Source organism: Ambystoma mexicanum, chromosome 8 (assembly GCF_040938575.1).
Source record: "Ambystoma mexicanum isolate Mex_15411 chromosome 8, UKY_AmexF1_1, whole genome shotgun sequence".
Lineage (NCBI taxonomy): Eukaryota > Metazoa > Chordata > Amphibia > Caudata > Ambystomatidae > Ambystoma > Ambystoma mexicanum.
In genome coordinates this window covers 669,691,787-669,711,624 of record NC_090929.1, presented here as the reverse complement: position 1 = coordinate 669,711,624, position 19,838 = coordinate 669,691,787, and the positions used below count along the sequence as shown (strand labels likewise).

General features: G+C 42.2%; 1 protein-coding gene across 1 annotated transcript in view; it reads right to left on the bottom strand.

Moving 5' to 3' along the window:
• Positions 1–19,838, bottom strand: part of P3H1 (prolyl 3-hydroxylase 1) — a 471,788-nt gene that overhangs the window by 235,159 nt on the left and 216,791 nt on the right. Inside the window, exon 6 of the mRNA XM_069610462.1 lies at positions 18,186–18,275. Within this exon, the coding sequence (XP_069466563.1) occupies positions 18,186–18,275 (90 nt within the window). The remainder of the gene's footprint in view (positions 1–18,185; positions 18,276–19,838) is intronic.

The window sequence follows — 19,838 nt, the reverse complement described above, 5'->3', positions numbered from 1 at the left end:
AACTTGTATTAGTTGCCATATGATGCCATATTACTGAACTTTTGTTTCATTTGCTACACCTTTTGGAACTTTTGTGTTTGGCTGACAAGATCGGGTTGCAGGTCGGCAGTCAAGGGACATTTTCCCTTTGCACATTATACTTAGTATAGCATGTGAGGGACAGGGTAGGTTTTGGACACAGAACGACAAACTTTACTTTGGACATTCTGACACAGAGGGTTTCATTAGTTAATTTGGTTGAGGCAGGCAAACTCCAGCTAGTAAAAAGGCTAGTTAGGCTTTCTCCAATTCCCCCATTTTACTGCATTATAAAGGGTTTGCCATTCAACATGGCACCCCTGTGTCTGTTACTCCTAGACCCTCGCAATGGTTAGAAACCCAATTAAATACAGGGATAGCGTTTTAAACACAAGGCAAAATTACAAATGAGCTAATTAGCACAGGTCCAAGAGCAAACTGCACACTAGTTGATTAGTAGGTGCACTAAAATGAGTACATAGACAAAAGAAGCAATTTAGCATTTTGTTTAGATGTCCTGCCAGATTAAGGCACAAAAAGAGGCCTGTATTTAATTTGGATTAACTACATTAAGTATTAAGTAAATGAAAACACATCTTCCCCCCTTCCCCTTTTAGGGATATTCCCTCCATGGCTCATGCCTTTATAGTTTACTGTGATAATTCCCGACCATCCATAAAACGTACTGATGACATCTTTCAATGAAACATGTCAAGAACTGCCCATCATTCCCATGTAAATGGGACTACTGAGAGGAGGAAGGTGACTGTAGCAATACAGATCACTGGTGCCAAGAAGATGGAGACGTAATCTAGTGGTTATAAGTGCCTGACAAGCAGAGAAAGAGAGAAAGAAAGAGCGAGAGAAAGAGAAACAGAGAAAAGAGAGAAAGAGACTCACGACTTGGATCAGGGACCCTGAAGGAGACGGTTTGAAGAGACAGCATTTGTGGAAATCCTGCTGGGAGAGAAGCCTTGTGTAAGCGTTTGGAGCGAGGGTAGAGAAGCCCCTCCGATGCACGGGAACTGTAGAATAGGAGAGCCGCCAGGGATTACCCGAGAGAAGCAGTGGAGACACAAAGAGCTCCAGAGTAGTCGAACAAAGCCGGTGAGCCCGTAGCTTGGACATTGGGGCGCTTGGCTCAGAGCATCATGTAGGAAAGCCAGTGGAATTAAGTCCACAGCAGGGACTTGAGACGCTGGGGCGAAGGTCTAGAACAAATGATTGTAAAAACAGGTCAGGACCCAATATCTGGGGAAAAGAGAAACCAGTTTGAAGAGTGAAGTAACGAGGAAAGGGTGGAGAGCCTGGAAGCACACCCAACTGAGAAAGAGTTGTATTATATGAGAAAGCCTTGGCAGGAGAGACCACGCAAAGTCAAATTTGCAAGTGTGTGGGGTGAACTACATCAGAAAGTCCTAGCAGGAGAGCACAACAGGCAAAGTCAAGTTAGCAAGTGTGTAAGTGTGTAAAGTAAACACATGAGAAACACCTAGCAAGAGAATACACCAGGTAAAGTCAAGGTTGTGAGTTCAAGTTGTTTTGTTGAACAAAGAATCCCAGAAGACTCATACCCTAAAGATTTTGAATTGGTTGAACAGATCTGGGGGAGGGAGAATTTCCCGCAGAGTGGAGTGCAAAGCCAAGAGGAAAGAGGTATCTTGCTGGGCTATAAAGAACTTTGAGTGTTTTGAACTGTTTGTGTTGTGGAAAGAAACCTGGGGATGGGAGTCATCCCCTAGAACTGTGAACATTATCCATTTGGAACCTCTTGGTTGGCTTGAACCTTTTTCTTTGAACATTTGTACACTTTCAAGGTCAGAGCACCTTATAGTTACTTTTAGAATGTGCGGGCTAGGATAGGATTTTGGACAGAGGACGATTTGCTTTGAACATCATGACGCAGGACAGACCCTTTGTTTTATTTGAGGTAGAGAAATACCTCCTAGAATAGGGATAGTGAGGAATTTTGCAACCCTTTTATCATTTCAATAAAGGTTTGAAGTAATCACTACAAGTCCTCTGTGTCTGTACCTCATTCCTGGTTCATCAAAGTACCATCAGTCCAGATGTCGAGGGGGTGCATGTGCCTATCCTTTTAGTGTTTTATGACAAACTCTTGTAAAACCCACAATAATCATGTGTGATTGGGTCAGAAGTATTATAGACATTCTGTTTGCCTGCCTACAGCAAACAGGCTTTCTATGTCACAGACCTTACAACTTCTGAATATGTTTTTTAGGTTCAGTCAGGATTAAGTAAATAGTTCAGATTAAAGATGAGGGGACTCCTAGACATTCCCCACAGAGGCTGTGCTCTGGAAGGGCTGCTTAGTAGGGTGTTCTGCAAGAGGACAGTTCTGATAAGTAACCCTATAAATATAAAACTTCTCATTTTGAAGTTGCAAAATCAGATTTAATTGATCTTCCAAGTGTAATGAATATGAAGGTTTCTTGTACCATAAACTAAGCGACCGGAACACCGTATTTCACCATTCTAGTAATCATCTAATCCATATAAAAGAAAATGTGCCGTACAGTTAATTCCTACTCATACGCAGGAACTGCACATCTTTGGATGACTACTACAGACATGCAGACATTTTGGCCACAAGATTGAAGTCACGAGGAGACCCCAAAGAACTTCTGAACCACTCTAAAAAATAAGCCAGATACACAGATCAGGAAATATTATTACTACCCAAGGAAGCCACAACTGTGCAAAGTAATCAACGTCGCAATGAGAAATGACGCATATCTAACAACATAGGCCTGCCAACACAATATGGACCCCTAACCGGCACTCTAGCTTCCACCCTGCCATATCACAGACAGCTTTTTGACATGTCCCACTAGACATCCACACACATCGGCCTGCAGATGGTCCCATTACCTCTGCCTTTACATATAGGCTGACTGGGCACCCCCAGTGAACCATTTCCACACCTTACGGCAACACCCACAGCTACCACTTCTCAGCCTTGACATTTCACACCAGGCAGTAAATATCAGTCTGTGGTACATTTGGACCATCACCTTGTGAGTAACGTCATTTACTTTCACCCGCCCAGATGTCTGGCGAAGCTAGCATTCATATACGCAGACACAGAGCAGAGGGATTCCCTCTCTGTTCTGCACATTAATTGTTACATTATGAACATATATTTTACCTCTCTACACATACACGTCGTCGAGTTGATGGTTGTGGGCATCATAGCAATGATCTGCATACATGCGGCAGTGCGTATTGCTCCAACAAGATCCTGGGTAGCACTGAACGACCTTGAGTATTGAGTAGTTGCCAGCTTAGACAGTCACCACCTGTGCAGTGGGACTCCTTCGAACCGTACCCTATTCATCAGCTTTATAGTAGAAGTAAAAAAAACTTTTTCACTTTACTACACATGCGCCTCACTCAGCTGAAGAACATTCTCCTATCCCCTTTCTTGGGGACATCAACATGCATCTGGGCACCATAGCAATTACACCCTCGACACACACACACAGCGGCCCCACGTAGCTCCAATAAGATTCTTTAAAGCATGTTACGTGCCGGTTGCCAGGACAACCATCCTAACACTCTGCTAGTGCTAGCAGAGACAACGACTGACAGAGAGGCATCCGCTAGCTCGCCATGTCGCATCAGTTAATTTGAAGGTAAGCCAAACATGGGACTGGTACTTTGCCTCCTTTTCTCCTTCTCGGTTTCTTTTCTTTCCGGCGCACAGCCTGACAACGGGGCTCCATTATTTTCTGGCCATCGCGTCTCCGGCAGCCTCTTACAATGACCCCACGCGCTGCACACTATATACCTACCAGCCTACAATCAACTCTGATCAAGTTCTGTTTTGTTCTTTGCCCACATAGGAGGGCACACTACAGGACTGTCTACATACCCCCTATAACTGACCAAGACCAGCAGATGTCAGGACCGGCCCACACATTGCCCATTCAGGAGGAGCACTCCATTTTAAGCGCTGGCGCCAACCAACAATTTGCAGTGTCTCTTTCCCCATTGGGGCATAATAATGGATTATTAACCGGAGGGTAAGTGACCCACTGTGCTACAGAGGTCACATATATTGTTTTGCGGAGTCATCCAAGCATCACATGCACTGTATTAATTCAAAACATTTACACATGTTTTCAACAGGGTCATCTAACCCGAGCCATGATGAAGGCGGCACACATTGCTTAGCACCGCCGAAACATGATATCACAGAGACTAAATTTTCAGGATTGATTAGTCGCCCGCTCACAATTGGATGTGCTCCTGTTTTCACGTCGGCAGATGACAGACCCTCAAAGTCTTACCCGCACTGTCACATACCCTTTGCGATAGGGGGACAACGCTAAAGAACTTTGGAACTCAACCCCTTGTTTGGAATTATATGCAATTCTTTGTTAAATGTATTTAAGAACAATGAAAATAAGGCCTATTTAAATCAATCACGTCTGGTTCTGATAATCGGAAGGAACTTGAAATGTAAGCCGATTAGAAAAGTAGAAGCATTGCTCCACATTAAGTGATTGTCTTTTTTCTTTTTCTTACCTTCATTCTGCCTTTCCTGCTCATGGTATCTTACGACCCATGTTAGGAAGCCGGACAGGTAGATACACTGTTTCTATTGATGTTCATTAATTATTTTATGCTCTGAATTTGATTCATATTGGTTTGAACTGTTTGAGCTTATGTTCACCAAATTTGTTATGTTTGAATTGATTCACACTGCCTTAGCCTACAGTAAGGATACAAGTGACTGCTGGCAATAAAGTTATACTTAAATTGCCTTTAATCTGCATCATTTTTTGACAATTCTTTCTCTGCTCTGTTTCTTCATTTTTTCCCAAACAAAATATCACATATAAAATGACATATCCAATGTACCTATCAATATTTACCAAATGGATACCTACAGTGCAGATGGTTGGATCTGACCTAATGGGATTATGGACTTGACAACACATCTCTAGCTAGTCAGTTCACATTGAGAATCTGTCTTCTTATTATTTCTCATACATTTTCCTAATTTCTCACTTGTTGGTATGATGGTTTCTGCATCATTGCCTCAAGGAAAGAGGCCAAACATTAGGCAGTTAGCCTGCTGTGGTTAATAACATATAGTAAAGAAGTGTAGTATGATTGTCCTAAGGATTCACAGTTCAAAGCATGGAACTATGAGAAACCCCATGGTGGACCTACAAACAAAACAAAGGTGTGCCCAAATAAGACACGATTTAAAAGAAACACCACAGCACGGGTAAAAAATAAAAACAAAAAAGAAGGTACAAAGGGCTAGGGCACAGGACAGAAGTGGTTTGAACCCTGAAGGTAAAAGGTCATGCAAAGACATTAAGGACAGGGAATTTAAGAGGCAAGCCTGGGTAGAAGAGACCAATGTGGTGCCCCCCATTACCATGCAATTTTTTTTAAAATAGATACATGTATAGTTTCGTAACCTATAAGGTAGAGTAGAAATAGTAAAATGTGGCATATAAAGGAAACCAAATAGGGAGGCAGGGTTGGGGTGTGTGTGTGTGTGTTTACAACTTGAATGATGAGGAAATGCAGGAAGGCCAGACAGACATAATGGGAGTGACTAGTCTATTCCTGGACCACCCATTGGCTCCCTCTACCCTATAACATGCTTCCCTACTCCCTAGCTGGTCGTGAGGCAGGACTAGAATTTAGTAAGCCCTGTGATCTATTTGTATTTTGTATTTATTTTAATTTATATAGCGCTTTAATCCAAAGTGCTTTACAAGAGGAACAAGGGAATACAACAAGCAATACATAACAATGAATCTAAACCAGAAAACAGTACAAAGAACAATTTACATTAATGATGAGGTTAAGTACAAATAGAGAGGGACAGAAGTGAGAGAGGGGGTAGGAGGAGTGGTTGGAGGTGGGTTCAGTAGTGAGAGGAAACAATGGGAGCTAGGGGGCAGAGTGGAAGGGATAGGATTTTAGAGAAGTGCGAAATGAGGGGTAGGAGGTGATGGAGCGGACGGGAAGAGGAAGGCGGTTCCAATGGAAGGGAGTGAGAAGTTGGAAGGAGCGGAAACAGGAGGGGGCACAGGAGGGAGGAGGAGTAGAGAGAAGGAAGTGATCAGCAGAACAGAGAGAACGAGAAGGAGTATAGAAAGTGAGAAGGGAGGATAGGTAAGGAGGGGCAAGACCATTGAGGGCTTTGAAAACTAGACAGAGGAAGTTAAATTTGAGCTGGGAGTGAAATGGGAGCCAGCCTAGTGAGTTAAGAGAAGAGGAGATGGAGTTGAGAGGAGGCAGAGGGAGCGAAAGGCAGAGTCGTAGCAGATTTGATTGAGGCGGGAGAGGTGAGAGGAGTGGAGTCCGAAGAGAAGAGTAGAGCAGTAGAAAAGTCTGGAGAAGAGGAGGGAGGAGATGAGGAGTTTGGTAGCTTGGAAGGTTCAGAAAGGACACATTTTGCGGATGTTGTAGAGGTGGAAACAGCAAGATCTGGCAGTGAGGTAAATGTGATGAGAAAGAGAGATGGGGGTCTTTTTGTTTTTATTATTGACACAGCTGATTACAATCAACTTTTCAATATATTTTATATAAAAAAAGAAAAAAGATAAGAAAAGTAAGAGAAAATAATCTTCATCAAATCATTATGAATAATATCTGTCAAAATTCATTTTCAAGTACAATTAAAAGAAGAAAAAAGTAAATAGAATTAATCCATCGGTTTAGTTAAACTGCAATCCTTATTTAAGTTAATTTTCTTTAGAAAATGTATTATGGCATAGCCCAACTTTCTGTTATCGACTTCTATCAATCTTTGTCACAAGTCCTCCTTATTAAATATGAATATATCTTTAAATAGATCTTTAAAGTTGTATGTCCTAATTTCTGATAGACATCCACATTCTGTCATTAGATGTTTCATTGATTCGTTTGGTCATTTACAGTATCAACGGACATTCTCTTCATGTTGAATGATTTTGCGTCTCGCTTTCAATTCATTGGTGTTGATTCAATCGGAATCACATAATGCCTGTTATATAAGTTAAGCTAGGAGATTTTATCAGATATGATGGAAGTTGGCCGTATTTCTTTATATTATAAAGATTGGGCTCGAAGTCTTTGTATGTAATGCATTGATCGCTGGTTTTTATCCAGTCAGCTCGCCATATCTTTAGCTTAGTTTTATTTGGATTGGCTATTAAAAGTTCGACTGTAGCATCAGCTTCTTGTAGAATCAATTCCACTGAATTTCTCCATAGTCTGATTAATCTTTGAGACAAAGTAATTAGATAACTCGCTAGGAATGCCAATGCCATTTTAAAGTCTATGTGTGTAGTGTAGAGCATTTGATTGTTTTCTTCAGCGTTCGCTTTTAAGATGTTAATGATTAATAGATTGATGTTGGTTCCAATTCCGCAAACGAAACCCGTTTGAAAGGGGTCACTGAGATTATTTTTCTTCACCCATGTATTAAACTCCATGAGTAAAAGTCCAGTAAAATGTTTTCCTGGCGTGTCTAACAGTGCGATGGGTCTGTATGCTGCTGGATCAGATCTATCTCCTTTTTTAAAGATGGGTATAATTATTGCTTTCCTCCAACAGGGAGGGATAATTACTCTCTTCACAGTAGCTTTAATGATCACAGTCAGAATGGCAGCCCCTCGTTCCGGATTAGATTTCAAGGTCCTATTAGATAGTCCATCCGGGCAGGGAGCCCAGATTGGAAAGATTGTAGAATATCTGCCCGGTCGATGGAAAAAGTATGGGCCATTATGGTATGTTTAACGTCAGACATACAGTTTGGAAAAGGAGTCTTATAAGTATTTTCATAGTAACCGAACCATCTTGCTTCAGATACTGCATTCATTTGAATTATTCTATATCATTTGAAGCTGTGTTCAATAGTTGCCAAATTGCAGCTGAGGATTTGGAAATTATTCGCCTTAGAATAATTTCACCATCTTTTTGTAAAATCAAGTGTCTTTGACTTCTAATCCAATTTTTATAGTCACATTTTAGATGCTTGATTTCTAAATGGTTTGTTTCTGAAGAAGATTTCATTAATTTCCTTATTTGTTTCCTTAATATGTTCTCTCTCATTTTTATTTGGTCATCGAAGACGTGAGTATGTCTGACTGCCGTTTGACTATTACTTAAGTTGCATGGATGAAATATAAATATCTGGGTCGATATTTCTTTGATGTATATTTTTTTTCAAGGTCTGAATGGAAAGAAATTAATTTCTTTGTTGACCATTTGATTGTATTTCCTTGATTATTTATCACGAATAAACCTGGAGTTTTAATTGTATCAACTGGTTTTACGGATTTTATTGCGAACCATTCCAAACAGAGATGTTTGTGATCACTCTGGTCATTGTGTTTTATTTTTAAGCTGTTGCACAATGGCATAAATGAGGAATTGCAAAAAATGAAATCTATTATGGCTTCTTGCATTCCTCTTTGCCATGTTTTTTTTTTGCTGGGATGTCCCCTCGCAGGGTTTTATTTAATATGATGAACGAACGTTCTTTCTTTAAATTGTTCCATCTGTCTTTTATTAATTGCTCATTACCCTTCTCTTTTTTCAGAAGGTGAAGGTTCAAATCACCCATTATTAATGTGTGCGTTATATTTTTGTCTAGTGTGATTGCGTCCAACACGATTTCCATTTGTTTAAAGAAATTAGTAGCAGACAAGTTAGCACAGCCCCAGTATATATTCAGTAAGGCCATCGCCAGATGTTGTACAGTGACTTTTACCAGTTGAAGATGATTACTGGGGGACAGCCATGCTGTTATTGTAAAACCTTTGTTTTTTTTGACAGCCACTAAAAGTCCTGAAGTTGGCCTGCCTTGGGTAGAAGTGTCAGCAGGTATCATGCTTATGTCATATTGGTCCCATACAGGCATGATATGCAACCAGGATTCTTGGATGACTACAATTTCGTGAAATTCCAATTTGTGTGTATAAGAATTAATCAGATGACGATGACCTCTTGAATTCCATGACACCAGGTGGTATATTTCCCGTTCATGGGACAGTTATGCACGATATACTTTTCATCGAACCAAATGTTGAATTCTGTTTTTCTTCCTCCCATTTGAACATTTCTCCCAAGAAAGGCTTTTTACCACCAGCATTTTGACAGGTATCTTGCATATTGGAGTCTTCGTGACGTATCACGAAGCCTAGTTTATTCAAGGCTGCAGCTTCTTTCAGCAAGACATTCAAGACCATCCTGGATTTCAAAGTGATGCGAGCGGCTGTTAGATCCGTATCATCCAAAAACTGGACTCTGTCAAGGTCATTGGAGGCAATATTTCTTAAATTTGGAATCTCATGAAATGTATTTAGAATACTGGCTCTGTTCAAATCATATTGTGCGAAGGGATGGCTTCTGCAACATTTGATGTTTACCGGTATTCTGTGGTGAATTGGCAGATCGCCTCATTTGTGGTTATTGTCTCTGATTCACAAAAGAAGTTTGGTTTGGATGTCGATTATTCCTGGTATCATTTCGTGGTGTTATCCATTCCCTCATAGAGTCTGATGCTTATTTTGTTTCTGCATAAGGTGAACCATACTTGGAGCATGGCCTTTAATTGTTTGTTCCAGTTCAGTTATCCATTTCTTTTGTGGAATAGATGGATCTTTTATTGTATGTTCTTTCTGCAGATCTCATGATTTATCGTATTATATATAGCCATACATCTTCGTATTTCTTCACTAATATAATCTTGATCTATTCGATTAGGGCGGGTTCTGTCATCTGTTAATTCTCTTGAGTTGAAGATTTTTTCTTGAATAGGATTTATAGGAGTTTTCTTATTGTCCATTTGTTCTTTATCCTCTAACAGATGTTTATCAGATTCTTTTAGTGTCCTTTTTATCTGGATAAACACGATTACATAAGGATGGAGGTTTTACCATTTGGTCAAAGGTTATCGTGATCAAATCTCGCTCATTACTTTTCTTACCATTCAGTCCTTTCCATCTCGTCTCGTACTTCTTTGATAGTTGGTGACGTTTTAGGATCAGAGTTTGGAGTATCTTTACAACATCCTTTATAATTTTCACCTTGTTGATTTGCAGGTTTACCACTCGATAAAACATATCCTGTTAGTGTTTCACATATCTGTTCTCGTATTTCTTGAATTGTTTCTTATGTTGAATTAATTAAAGAGGCTTGATGAAGCATATCTTTTGTTGGATGGATACCTTCAATGTTTCTTCCCGTATTTACTCCATCAATCTTTTTCATTGGTGAATTATTGTGGTTTGAAATCTTTTCCTTATTTTTTCACAAAGATTGGAGCATGTTTAACTGCAGATTTTACTGGTTTAAGAAATATCAAAGCTATTTTCAATTGTTTTTTGGGAGATTGTCCAACTACCAACAGTTGATTTCGCAACATTATTATCATTCATATTTTCTTCTTCTTTAGTTCTCTATAATTTGTTTGTGAGATTTCTTTCTGTATTTTCCTTTAATATCTGATCAGTCTGTTTTTTTTCAATTTACGGATGAATTCTTGTTTTTCCTCTTTCTGGTATTAAAGATGAAGTCACTCTGATTGTGGTCATCTTCAACGACTTGTATTTCATCTCTGGAAACAGTTTTTTTCTTATTATTCTTTTGTTTTTTTCCTTCTCATTCATTTGCGCAGTTCTTTCATCTCCTTTTTATCAGAACTTTCATCATTTCCTGTTTTTAGGTCAGGATTAACATCCCGAGCTTTCCTTTTTTTTGTTGTTGATTTCCTCTTCGCTTTCTACTAATTGCGCAAGACAAATAAATTATTCTATCATTGATTCAGGCAACGGGGTGTCATCCACTCCCTGATTTTCATTTGCCTTTGGTTTACAGGCACAAGTCTTTTTTTGTTTTGTACAAGGATGGTTTTCAAGCATCTTTTTTGCTTCTTCATCTCTCTGTTTGCTATTGTGAAAATGTTCCATTAATTCTTGATGATGTAGTTGGGCTTAAAGTTTGTTCAAAATTGAAAGATCATTCACAGCATTTTTTAATGCAACCAGAGTTGTATAATTAATTTCTAAATCTTTAGTGATCTCCAGTAAGTGCCCTGTGTGTGAACGTACCTCTGAGCAAATTTCTTCGTAAACTTTTACCACTAAGGTCAAGACATAATTCAAAGCTATCACAGTGGATGAGGTTGTGCATTCTTTTTCTGATTTTTCTTCAGGTTTTTTGTGACAATGCTTGTGTTTATCTTTCTCGTTTCCAAATGAGTTTCTGTGTAGATTTTATTCTGTCTCAGTATCGTCCATTGGGGCCGATATGGCATTTAATACAAAGGAGGACCCTACATTAGGCAGGTTATCAGAATGAATCAACGCCTGTGCTGATAGATCAATTTCTAAATTTTTGTTTCCATTGATTTCATGACTTTGATGTTCATTACTCATTGTAGATTTTTTTCCCAATAAATTGATTTCCTTGTGCATTATCACTTTTAGATCCATGTCCATATTGTTCGCGCGGAAAATAATTAAGTATTGTATTTTTTAACGTTGTCGTTAATGTATAGTATTATGTAACAATGCATCATGTCGACAATCCTCATTTTTGGAGTAGAGGCGCCGATATTTTTATTAATAATCAGATGAGACAAACCATAGACAGAAAGTACCTGCTCATCATTAGGGTAAATGCTTTGTACTTCAAAAAGAGCCATTTTTTTTTTATTACACACCAGCGTTTTGAATATTGTTCGGTTAACCTGTGGTAAGTGGCTGTCTCTGGTAGATGGCTCATGAAATTCAGGTGCATGAGCATCCATACCTGATATGGTGCTTTGCAAGTTGTAGCCTGTCATAATGACCTCAATAGGTCTCTTTTGTGTTTTAAAAAAAAATAATAACAGAAAAAGGAGCAGGAGAAAAGGAAGGGCTACAGCCGTCGCTTAGTTTCGTCAGCAAAGCCAACACCTGTTATGTTCCTGTTAACAGCAAAGCACCGGCAGTCCCTGCCCAGATTTGACAAGAAGTAACAGCTCCTGTCAAATGCAGCTCGGAGACGGGTCAAAGACACAGGCATCCGCAGTCCCCGCTCTAAGGTGCCTGACGTATAGTTTCCAACTCCCGGACTAATGATTACAGGCAAAACAGACCAAAGGCCAACGTTTGCGGTCTCCGCTCGCAAACACAATGTGATGCGAAAGAGAGAGGGGTGGGGGTCAATGTGGAGAACAAGGCTGTGGGCATGGGGAGAGAAGGGGAGTTGGGAAGAAGGAAAGAGAATGAAAGGAGGAGGGGAGGGAGGAGAAAGAGTTTAACAGGCAAAAAAAGCAGTTCAGTTTTATCTGCATTAAGAGTAAGGAAGTGAGCGGACATCCAAGATTTAATAGCAGAGAGGCAAGAAGATAGTTTACGGTGGATGTCAGGAGAGGAGGAGGAGAAAGAGAGGAAGAGCTGGGTATCATCAGCATAGAAATTATGTGAGACATCAAAGGAGGAGATTATGGGAGAAAGGAGGGAAGCATAGAGTGAAGAGAGAAAGGGGCAAAGGACAGAACCTTGGGGAACGCCGTGGTTGAGTGGAGAGATTGGGGAGATGCAGCCACCCCAGGAGACTGAGACAGTGCAGTTAAAGAGATAGGAAGAGAACCATTTAAGAACTGAGTCTTTAAGGCCAAATGAAGAGAGAGTGCTAAGGAGTAGAGGGTTGTCGACAGAGTCAAAGGCAGCAGAGAGGTCCAGTAGGACCAGAATAGAGGAATGCTTAGAGTAGTGGGCAGAGAGGAGAGGGTTGAGAACAGTGAAGGGGGCGGAATCCAAATTCGGTAGGGGAAGGAGACAATGGTTAGAGATGAAGGTAGAGAGTTGAGAGTAGACAATGCGTTCTAAGAGTTCAAAAAGGAAAAGTAGTAGAGAGATGGGGCGATAGTTAGAAGCGCGATGGGGATTAGCAGTGGGTTTTTTGAGAATGGGGTTGATAGTAGCAAGCTTAAAAGGGGTGGGGAAGGTGGAAGTGGAAAGAGGTATTGAAAAGGGAGGTGAGATAGGGAATGAAGAGTGGGTAGATTTTGGAGATGAGGGAGGTAGGTATGGGGTCAGTGGGAGAGGCAGTGGGATGGGTTTTAGAAAGGAGGGCAACTTGATTTTGGGGATGAGGGAGGTAGGTATGGGGGCAGTGGGATGGGTTTTAGAAAGGAGGGCAACTTCGGATTGAGTGATGGGGTGAATGAGGGCATGGAAAAGGGAAGGGGAGGTGGACGAGGAGAGGATAGTTTATCGGAGATTGAGGACTTTGTTGGAAAAGAAGGTGGCAAGATCAGAGGCAGAGAGAGGAGAGGCAATGGAATGATCAATGGAATATTTCTATCCAACACTTCAAATGAGGGTCTGCTACTCCCTCTCCCTTCTTCCCCATCTCCTACTTCTCCCACTCCTTGCTCTCTCCTGACTTTCCCAATCTCCTCTCTCCCTCTCTCTATAGCTTTATCACTTTTCTAATGTGTCCATCTCCTCCTCCTCTGATCTTTCTCACTCTCCTCCCTTCTCTCTCTCGCCCCCTTGTTTTCCCGTCTCATCTCCCTTTCCCTCTCACTTCCACTCTTTCACTCCCTTTCTTTCTGTACCAATATCACCTTCTGATCACCCTTTACTCTCACTTTCTCCCATCTCCCACATCCTCTCTCTCACTCTATTGTCATCATTCCAGCATCCACTCTCACAACAACCACTCCACTCTCGCACGCTTGGTAACGCTCTGTCTCACACAATACCCTTGCTGCACTGCTTTCCAATATCTCAAACACGTTTTCAGCACTCTGCTTCAACTTCTGTCCTCCGCCTGGTCTGTCCACCAACTCTCTGCCTAACCTCACCCGATACCCTTATTATCTTCTGGTGAGTGTGGGCCTTTTATACCCGTGACCTCTTACCTCACTGCTTCCTCCTCTTCCCACTGGCACCCTATTAGCACCCAACTGATCAGACCAATCTAGTCCTATGATTTTCCCTGGGGGCAGGGTTATATTTAAAGAAAGTTTGAAAATCCACACTTGGCTCCTCCCACTTTTAGCTCATGGCCATTTTTGGGACATGTACAGACTCTTTTTTAAGTTGGATTTCCAAAACCAATCCTGGTGGTGGATTTTGGAAGGCCACCTTAAGGTGAAGAGGGAGATACTGAGATTTTAGCCAAACCCAATCAAGACAAGGTAGCAGAGATGGAATGCTTGGTTTCAAGAGTGCTATGAGAGTAGTCTAGGGCTACAACGAGTCTACACAGAACACTACCAATAATTCAAATTAGACAGGTAAGTACAAACATATAGAATGATTTATTTGGTTTTTAAAATCCACAATGTGCAGGTAAACCCTCAAGTTAAATGTTGTCACACACTTACTGTAAAGCAGATACATACATTCACCCTTAGGAGAAGAAAGAAAGCATTTGGTTCAATAACCAGTGCAACACAGGTAAGTACTTAGATGCTTGAAAGTCAGGAAAGACACTTTACAGTAACCGCAGACTAGCTCCTCAAACACTTTATTAGTCCAACCGTAAAATGGTTTCGGGCCTTGTGCCCTAAAGTCATTCATGTTATAGTTCACAGTAGGTTAAGAGATTTTGACGATGCCAGTGGTTATGATCATGAAATCATAACGATAGGTAAAGTTCAGGCAGGCAAACTAACTTAATCCCAGACACTGGGGTAGGCCTAGGAAGAGAACCAAGGCCAGGCCCCCACCAACAAAAGTCAGGAAAGAGTAGATTAGTGACAGGTCTTTATGCCCCTGTAACTCTATGGAGAAGGGTGAAAAGGCTGGGTGAGAGGGAGAACAAGTAGGTTATCTGTCCCCCCCACCCCAACTCCAATTTCACCAGAGAACACTGCAGAAGTTCCTGAATTCATTGGGCACAAAGTCTTCTGTGCTTGGTCCAGTTGAGAATATCCCAGGAGTCACAGATGCAGAGGACACTTTTGGGGTAGAAGATTTAGTTTTGGTCTGTCTGTGTGCTTAGCAATCGGTTCCAGAAACATTCAGCTGAACACCTAAATGAAGAAAGGATTAAGACTTCTGCGGTGCAGGTGACCTCAGAACACCTCTAGGTACGAAGAACACTGATTGCAAGGGGAGTCACCACGTTCAGGCATCAAAAAGTGATCTTACAGAGAAAACAAAGGCGCAGGTCCTTCACAGCTACCTTTGATGCAAGATCCACCACGTTCCATGGATGCACTCGGAAGGACGATGGCTGCAGCGAGGTAGCCCAGAACAGAGCTGGTCAGTCCGTTGGTTGGTCCAGGGAAACTTTCGAAGGCTCAGAAGGCATGCATCCCTGAACAGGGGTTAGACTGGTTGTTTCCACCAGTCATGGGGTCCAAGCACCAACAAGGGTCTTGAGATCAGGCAGAGGAGCAGGGCTTCACCACAACTTCACTGGAGTTGGTGCTGGTCAGCTGCAGGTGTCAACTGGGTGCTCTTCTTTGTAGAGGACTTTGCTCCAATGGTGATCTGATGAATGGTGGCAGGAGTTCTCCTTTTATTCAAGATCTGGACTGAAAGCTCACCAGGTCCACCAATGGTTAGGAATATGCACCATGGATAGCCACTTGCCCCAACATCTGCCTAGCAACAGATATTCAGGTACAAGGATATGTACTCAGCCACACAGTCCGAGCGCCCACATCCATGCTCACACACACACACCACAAACGTTCCCACGAAAGTAGCAGCTTTCCCCGGGAAAGGGAATTCCATATATGGCAGGAAGAAAGCCAATGAACAATATGGCAGAAGGACAAGGAAAAAACCTTGTGTACAGTCAATTTGGTGTGCTAGCCACCTTAAGTAGCCATTTGCAGTAAATGCAGAAGTGCACAGGTAAAAAGTATAAAACATGGTAGAACAATCTCCGTGCCACCAGCTCACCCTAGGCATATTGTAAAAGTAACCAAAGAGCCATTACAGAAAATGTTAGGAGGATTCAAAGTATCCTAACCACACTTCAGGATGTGTGCAATTGCAACAATACAAGAAATTCACTAAGATACATTAAGGGTCAATATATGTTTGCTGGTCTGGTAATAACGTGCCGGTTATATTTTTATTTTATTGTTCACTTATAACACTATTAATACCAGCGAGTGGTTTCTAAGCGCAGGGTCGGGATTTGAACCTGTGTTGCACCGCGTTGTCTTGCTTCCAAGACAAACGTGTTGCCCATGAGCTATCCTTCCCTAAATAAAATGTACTGGCACTTTTACTGGACCGGCAAACTGCAGGTTTAAAGGTATGGATGGAGGTTTTACCTCCAGCTCAGAGCTGGGAGTAAATCCGACCCATACTGGCAAATAACTGCAGGTATTATGGGCACGGTAATACAGTTGCCGGTAATGCTGGCAAAATCCCACCATGGAGCACTACTGGACTCCATGGAATGGGGATTTACTGTTTAAACCGCACTTCGAAATCTGCTGGTAATACAGCATGACATGTGCTTGTAACAGTAACACTGTTTGCCTGTAACCCAGCAGTATTAACACCGGGATACCAGCAAACTCGTAATGACTCCCATAGTATCTCAGTCCTGATAGCCTTGTGGACCGATAGTCTTATGAACTAATCAGTTTTCCCATAAGAATGAGCAAAAACATAATTGAAGTAAAGCAGAAGGCTTTACTGACCTTCATAAAGTCAGGGCAGGAGTCTAAACGAAGCAAAAAGAAAGGGTGTCCCATATAAGCATACAGGAGGAAAGCAGCAAAAAAAAGAAAATCTTTTCGAACAGCCCATTCCATTTGCACCCTCAGTGCGCATCCCCTTCCTGCAGCTCTAGCAAGATGGTGTTCCTGCCGCTAGTCAGGTTAAAATATTTCCTTCTGCTCTATTCTCCATAGCAGAAGAACTGGAAGATGGAGCCTGAAGACCTGTAATTAAAAGAAAAGATCTCTGGACAGACAAGAGGATGTAAGGCATGCAGCAAAAGAGTGGTTCCAACATTAAAAGCATGCCAGGCATGTTCAGGGACTGCTCATCCCCCACTTTGCCTCTCAGGTTGGCTCCATGCACTATATATTACACAGACACACTCACACACTGACATAAATGGTCTTTGTTTGCTATATGAGGTATTCACGTGCATATATAAATTTCCTAATATGGGGGGGCATTAATCCCTGTGTCTACCCTACCTTATTTTCACGCCCTCCCAAGTCTTAGGGACCCGCAGAAAACATTTTATTGTACTGCAGAGTGTCTGTCACGTTCTCCTCACCGCTCAGGAAGGGCACACACAAGTTTTATACTTAACACGATGGGTCGACCACACAATTCCCAATCTTTGGTACATCCAATGTGTAATTTCCCATATCTTTTTTACAAACACATTTTACCCATTTCTCCAGCTCCGATCCAGATCCTTACCCATGTCATATCTTCTATTAAGAAAGATCTGAATTACCATTCCAGGAAGGATATATTAAAGGCCTAATTAGCCTAGAAGAGTATGTTAATGTAATGGAAACTGCTACCAACTAACAAACAAATTCATATTTACTTGCACTTCTTGCAGGTATGCAATTAGCTAGACACTTGTTTCACTGGGACAGTTTCTTTCTGCTCACAAATACATGAACTATCCAGAATGTACTTCTCACTCAAACTCAACTCCCATTGTTTACACACAAAGCCTTTGTATTAGGAGCGTTTTCAAACCCAGTCACTGGCCAGTCATCTTTCAATACCAGAAAACCCATGCCATCAACCACAGGCGTGCACTTACATATTTAATGGCAGCTGACTATCTAAGTCTAAGTGTGTGTCTCTCTCCCTCTCCCTCCCTCTCTCTCCCTCTCTCTCCCTTCCTCCCTCCCTCTCTCCCTCCATCTCTCCCTCCCTCCCTCCCTTCCTCCCTCCCTCCCTCCCTCCTTTGGAAGACAATTTAATTTACTTGATGTATAAGCGTCTTATAAGCACACAATAAAATAAATAAAATCCCAATCTACATCAGTCCAACTATGCAGCTACAGGTCCAATTATGAGCATTTCTCTCTCCACAATCTGCATTTTACACCTACCCAACCTCCATTTATGGATCTTTCTTTACTACATCACAGAACATCCTGCTCAACCCATCACAGAACTAACCAAAGCATCTCTTTCTGTATAGTGAAAATCCAGTTATACGCGTGTCTTACTTACCGGATCAACAAACGGAATGCCAAATACATCATAAGCAAAGAAGAGCAACTCCTTTTCCAAAAGGCTGCGCTGTATGTATTTCTTCACATTCTGAAAGAAAGGTGACACACATAATCAGATACTAAACTATTAACAATTGTAAACAGCCAAGTAGTGCACACTTTAGAAGGGACTGCTTAAATGCAGTGGTAAATCAACTTCCTGGTCCGAAAGAGAACCAATCTTACAATACTAACCATACTAAATTAGGTTCCATATGACTCACCACTGCATGAAGAATAAGAGAACAGATCAACCCAAAAATACCCAACAAAACACATCAGTTAGACATTATGGACCCCATCCAGAAACTGTACCGAGGAGGTTCCAGTTGTTCAGTAAAAGAAGCTTCATAAATGCAACTAATCGAGAATGACCACTGTGTAGTTTGCAATGAGAGAAAAATTATAAGTTACTCACCGTAGTGACTAACGTACTGTTAGTTCATAGTCCCCTTTCCTCCATACTGTATGGGCGTCTCTTGCAAGGGACGAGAGACGGAACCCTTTTCACCATAAAAAACCCTCTTCCCCACTAAATTTAGAGGCGCGCGGGGGTGCGGCCAAGGGAGTATGCGCTGCCCTGACTCCGCCCTCTGGCACCACACCTCAGTCCCCATTGACGCGTCGACAATAGATTTAACATTGCCTAATGACGCCAGTATTATTAGGGGGAGGTTGGTGGGACGTATGGAACAAAGCGGACTATGGACTTCCTCCACTGTCTGGTTCTCTACGAGCGACCGGATCTCCGCCAAGAGTTGATGTCCCAACCTGTGGGAGCGGAGGGGAGGAGGGAGGAGAGGCTGGGATAGGAAGGCGGTACCCCGCGGATACTACGGATAGGATCCAGGGGTCCGTGAAATTCTGGCACCAGAAATGTGCGTGGAGAGCAAGCCTGTCTCCCAACGAAAACATGTGGACTCGAAGGGGCGTGTCATGCTTTCTTTCCCTCTGAGGCTGTCGCTGAGGAGGGGGAATGGAAAAAGCCCTTACTCCCTCCCCTTTTTGTTGCTTGCGCCGGCTCTGAGACGGCAAGCGGTCCGCAGAACCCTCCATATGTACAACCCCTTTCCAAGCGCTGATGGGTGTATGATTTGGGCGTGGTCTTTGTAAGGATTAATAAAGACTTTGCCGTTTGTGAGCTGTTTTTCTTTTTGTTCAGCTCCTCGTCCGTAGAGGAGTGCAAGAGGTCCCGCCAACCCCCCCCCCTCGAACGGTAGATCTAGAATGCGCTCCTTGACATCCGGGTTGAATTTCGTTGCCCGGAGCCAGGCTGTTCTTCTCATGTCCGTGGCAATACAGATGGCACGGCCTGCGGTATCGATATGAGCCACTGTGGATTCCATGAGGTCATGCACCACCAGCTTGGCTTCAGCTAGCCCCGCCTTACAGCGCAATTGGCTCTGGGTGGGGAGTTCCGGGAGGAAGGCCGCAATTTCCTGCCATAATCTTTGGTTGGCTGCAGCCAGCATGGCATCGGCGTTGGCCTGACGTAGATGTAAAGAGGCGTTGGAACAGAGTTTCTTGCCATATGCCTCCAAGATCATCTCCTCCTTGCCTAGCAGCGCCGCAGAGGAAGAGGCTCAGGACAACTGAGGCTTGGAGTATAGTG